Source organism: Odocoileus virginianus, chromosome 5, assembly GCF_023699985.2.
Source record: "Odocoileus virginianus isolate 20LAN1187 ecotype Illinois chromosome 5, Ovbor_1.2, whole genome shotgun sequence".
Lineage (NCBI taxonomy): Eukaryota > Metazoa > Chordata > Mammalia > Artiodactyla > Cervidae > Odocoileus > Odocoileus virginianus.
In genome coordinates this window covers 15957186-15962634 of record NC_069678.1, presented here as the reverse complement: position 1 = coordinate 15962634, position 5449 = coordinate 15957186, and the positions used below count along the sequence as shown (strand labels likewise).

Genomic DNA, 5449 nt, shown 5'->3' with positions numbered 1-5449 from the left:
TACAAAATTATGAAGGTCACTAGAGGGACTGATATTTCCTAATGCTTTTTTCAACACTGACTCAAAATCTCTTGGTGCAGAAACTGAATTATAGCAGCATTTAAAAATTATAAAAGAAAATGAAATAAAACTGTGCAAGGGGAAAAACATCAGTAATTTTTGCCATATTGATTGGGTATGAGGGAATTGGTGAAAATCTCTCTAATTGTGAACTGAGGAGTTGAATGAGTACAGAGGTGCTAGTTTTCAGTGGGAAATATGCTTGACCAGGTCATGGTGACTTTGATGTCCCAGGCAGAGTATCCAAGGAGCTAATGACAGCAGGTCATCATTAAGCAATGAAGCAAAGGATTTTGAGAATACTGTGAGTCTTTGGGGTCAGGTGGAAACCTTAGCTTCTGAGAAAGGAAAGAGCAAGTTGTTGGCTTCTAACATTCAGCCTGGAGGCTGCAGCCATGAATATCTGAAAGTTTAGTTAAGGTCTCTACACAATATATCTGTGAGTGGAATTGGGAGGCAAGATATGGAGAGAAGCAGTTCCAGGAATCAGAGAAGGCAATGGCAGCCCACTCCAGTACTCTTGCCTAGAAAATCCCATGGACGGAGGAGCCTGGTAGGCTGCAGTCCATGGGGTCGCCAAGAGTAGGACATGACTGAGCAACTTCACTTTCACTTTTCATTTTCATGCATTGGAGAAGGAAATGGCAACCCACTCCAGTGTTCTTGCCTGGAGAATCCCAGGGATGCGGGAGCCTGGTGGGCTGCTGTCTATGGGGTCACACAGAGTCGGACACGACTGAAGCAACTTAGTGGCAACAGCAGCAGCAGTTCCAGGAATGGTGTTTTATATTTAAGTTTAAAGGGATGGAATGTAAAACATTTAGGAAAGAAAGGATCTGAGTTGGATAAAAATGTGGGGATACGTTTTTAGAGGTGACATGCCTACATCCAAGATTTGAAAGAGAGAGAAGGCAGAATTGGGCAGTGGACAGACATGAATTCAAAGTTAAAAAAAAAAATAAACAAAGAGGAAATCTCTGATAGTAAATGATTCTGCTGAAGCAGAGTCACCCACAGAAGAGTTCTGTCTAGAAGTAGTCCTCTGGTATCTTAGTGGAGAAACATTCACATTAATTCTCAGAATGAAAAAGGTTTTGATATAAGAGGTGGCCATGCTGCTTGGATTTAGAAGAAAATCCTAAGAACAAAGCAGAGTAAATAATATTAGCTTGGATGGGATCAGAGGGGTCTGGAGAGGGAAGATGTGATAAGAAGCTTGGAGGGCAGAAAGAGGAGACCTTTCATAACACTTTGCCTTTACACAAGTATACCTTTGTGCCTAGAATACTTTAATTTTTTCATCTAGAAAATTCTGACAGTTTTTCATTTCAAATGAAATTATGCCCTCTATGAGGTTTTTCTGAACTCCATTTCCAGCCCATAGGTCACTTATTGCTCTTCCAACTCTTACTGTATGTGCAAATAAGCATTTATCTTTATAAATTTGCTTTTTCATTTAACAAGTATTTACTGAATTGTTATCATGTTTGAGACACAACTCTAAACACTTGAAGTATATCAGCGAACTAAACAACAAAATTCCTTGATCTCACAGGGTTTATATTCTCACAAAGGAGAGAAACAATAAATAATTGGGATAATCAATAAGTACATTTTATAATATGTTAAAGATGATAAGTACCATTGAAAAAAAATGAAAAGTAAAGTAGCAAAAGGTGATTTCAGTACAGGATATAGGTGCAAGGAAGGAGGGAGACTGCAGTTTTGTTTAGGGTGGTTCAGGTAGAGCTGACTGAGAGAGTTAGATTTGGCCAAAAACTTGTAATAAATGAAAAAGATATCCAAGTAGATATTTGGTGAAAAAAAGTTTAGGAAGAGGAAACATCTACAGCAAAGACAGTAAAATATCAAGCCACAGAAGAGAGGAAAAGAAAGACCTAATTTAATAATTTAAAAGGATAACTCAGGTAGCTGCATCAGCTTGAGGGTATTGATGAACAAATGCAAATAAGAATATCTGTTAGGAGACAATTATAGTAACAGAGGTGCATGATGACAGTGGCTTGATTCAAGTGAAAAATAGATCCTGTATGTATGAGAGAAAGGTGGAAACAGTGATGAATGTGAGAATTTTGGTCCATTAGCTGAGAGATTGTAATTGCCGTCATTTGAGATGGGGAAGACTATGGGCAGTGCCCAAGGGAATTCATTTGGAGATGGCTACTAAATGATTAATAGGAGATGTGCACAGGCAGTTGAATAAGGGAGAGATATATAAGGGAGAGAAATGTTGGTTGGGATATTCATTTAGAAATCAACACATATATGGAGGGGAGGTTTAAGCCATAGCATTGGATGACATTAACAAAGTGGTGAGTTTACAAAGAAATGAGAAAAGGAGAATTAATGCTGACCTCTGAAACTATGGCATTAAAAGGTAGGGCAGAGAGAAAATTTCCACTAACATAGAAAGAAACCTAAAGAATAGCATCCTGAGGGGCAAGTGATGAGAGTGTGTCAAGAGTCAGGATAGATGACCTCCATGAAGAGTGGCTAAGGGTCCAAGTAAGCAAAGGCATAAGGTGACAATTGGATTTATCAAATCATAGCTAATTAGTGGCTATAGGATATAGGCTTTGCTGGAGAGGATGTGGTGAAAGTTTAATTAGAATGAGTTTAAGAGTGAAGCAAGTCAGACAGAGAAAGAAAAATATTGTACCTTATCACTTATATGTGGAAGATAAAAAAAAAAGTGATACAAATAAACTTATTTACAAAACAGAAACAGACTCACAGACTTAGAGAAGAAATTCAGTGAGGAAGCCGGAGAGGGATAGTTAGGGATCGACATGTACACAATGCTGCTTTCAAAATGGATAACAAACAAGGACCTACTGTGGAGCATGGGGAACTCTGTTCAATATTGTGTAATAATCTAAATGGGAAGAATAATTTGAAAATGAACAGATACATGTGTATGTAAACTGAACCACCTTGTTGTACGCCTGACTCTAACACAGCCTTGTTAATCAAGTATACCCCAAAATAGTAGTAAGAGAGGAATTAGAGGCAGTAAATATAGCAGCTTACATATGGGAAGAGTTTATTACAGTGACAGAGAAGGAAATGGGGCAGTGGCTGTGGGCTAAGTGAATCAAGAGGTTCACTTTTTGCATTTTTTTGGGTTTTGTTTTGTTTCTTGTTTTTTTGTTCCTTGACAAAACAGTAGCATATTTCCATGATGATAGAATGTTCTAGTAAACAGTTGTAAAGTAATTAGTTGGCTCTCCATTTTCTCTATTAGAATATTAGTTTCTCAACTTCAGATGCCATATTTTCTTTATCGATTTAGCCCCTGTTCTAGGTATTAATATAATGCTTACACACAGATAATGTTCAGTTAACTTTTGCTACATTGACCTCAACACAGTGAAAAACAAACCTTTACCATCTATGAAGCAACAAATCAGAAAAGTGCATTTGAAGTTGGTGGAGGGGGAAGGTGGTAAGAAGAACTGATAAAGTGGCCACAGTATGGAGTAGAAACGCAGAGATAGATTTGCCCTCTGGGTTTTGGTGGCTCTTTTATTTACTTATTCCCCCTTTTTCCTTGGCTAGGATTCTCACCAATGTCCAAAAGAGGTGAAACTCTGACCTGCCTGCTTGAAAGAAGCTGTTACACCTGGTTCCATAAGAAAATGGAATGGAGCTTGGGGTGAAAGCATTGATTCTTTGGTGTCCAGAACACTGAAGAAGAAAGTGAATTAAAATTGAAATTAAAATGTATGGTCCAAATGATTTAATCTTAGTGGAGTGAACTACCAATATTTTATTTGTATAAATGATTATTTATACCTCATACAAGGAATATATATAAATTATAATATGAATCTGGTTGAGGAATATTTAAATTTTTAAAACACCTATAGATTCCATTAAGAAAAATAAATTGGTTATAGAAGGAATTACAGTGGCCAAAAATGGGTTGTATAATTAGAGAAGACAATTTAAGTCTGGTTATAAGAACGGATACTCTGAAGGAGGTTGTGGACAACTGTTTGGGGGAGGGATAAAAAGTCCAGCCTCATAGAACATGTACTAAAATCACTTATTCTGGAGGTCCAGGGGAAGGACAAATGGACTTTGAGGGTTTCCTTCTTCTTAGATATTCTTTGGCTCAACATTGTTCCTCATCCTTCCATATTTTACATTCCAGGGATATGAATGGAGAGCAATGAAGCCTGGGAATTGGAGCCAGGTAACAGAGTTCATCATCTTGGGCTTTCCCCATCTTCAGGGTGTTCAGGCTTTTCTCTTCCTCTTCTTACTCCTAATCTACCTCACTACCATCCTGGGAAACCTGCTGATATTCTTGGTGGTCTGCCTGGACTCCCGGCTCCACACACCCATGTACCACTTTGTCAGCATGCTCTCCTTACTGGAGCTTGGTTACACAGCTGCTACCATTCCCAAGATGCTGTCAAACTTGCTCAGTGAGAAGAAGACCATTTCTTTCTCTGGATGCCTTCTGCAAATCTACTTCTTCCACTCTCTTGGGGCTACTGAATGCTATCTTCTCACAGCTATGGCTTATGACAGATACTTAGCCATCTGTCAGCCCCTCCACTATTCTACTCACATGACCCCAGCACTCTGTGTCAAGATTGTTGTTGGCTGTTGGTTGGGAGGCTTGGCTGGGCCAGTGGCTGAAATTTCCTTGGTCTCCCACCTCCCTTTTTGTGGTCCCAATCACATTCAGCACATCTTTTGTGATTTCCCTCCTGTTCTGAGCTTGGCTTGTACTGACACATCGATCAATGTCCTAGTGGACTTTATTATCAATTCTTGCAAGATCCTGGCCACCTTTCTGTTAATCCTCAGCTCCTATGTGCAGATCATCTGTACAGTGCTCAGAATTCCTTCCGCTGCAGGCAAGAGGAAGGCCTTCTCCACGTGTGCCTCCCACCTCACTGTGGTCCTCATCTTCTACGGGAGCATCTTCTTCATGTACGTGCGGCTGAAGAAGAGCTACTCCCTGGACTATGACCGGGCCCTGGCTGTGGTCTACTCAGTGCTCACGCCCTTCCTCAACCCCTTTATCTACAGCTTGCGCAACAAGGAGATCAAGGAGGCTGTGAGAAGGCAGTTAAAGAGGACGGGGATACTGGAGTGAAGGTGGAGGAAGCAGGCCAAGTGTGAAGCTGAGTATATGGTGACCTTGGGGGTCCTGAGTAGTCACAGATGAAATACAAAGTGTTCAGGGATTTTCTACATGGGCTACTGAACTGGGGCAAATGCTGCCTAGTTTTCAGTGACAGTGCAGCCGTTATAATATCTGCTGCCACCACATGTGAATTGGGACCAGAGACTGGCAATCCTCTCTAGCAGTATGATACGGTACTGTGATTTTCAAATCCTGGATATTTGT

The 5449-nt window shown here is 40.0% G+C and overlaps 1 protein-coding gene across 1 annotated transcript; it reads left to right on the top strand.

The window, feature by feature from the left end:
• Positions 1-4255: 4255 nt before the first annotated feature.
• On the top strand, positions 4256-5194 carry OR6N1 (olfactory receptor family 6 subfamily N member 1). The gene has a single exon (XM_020886160.2). It carries the CDS (start codon positions 4256-4258, stop codon positions 5192-5194), a length of 939 nt encoding a protein of 312 aa, XP_020741819.1.
• Positions 5195-5449: the final 255 nt, after the last annotated feature.

Excerpts from the sequence above, each read along its gene's own strand:
- OR6N1 (XM_020886160.2), top strand. The coding sequence starts at position 4,256 with ATGAAGCCTGGGAATTGGAGCCAGGTAACAGAGTTCATCATCTTGGGC.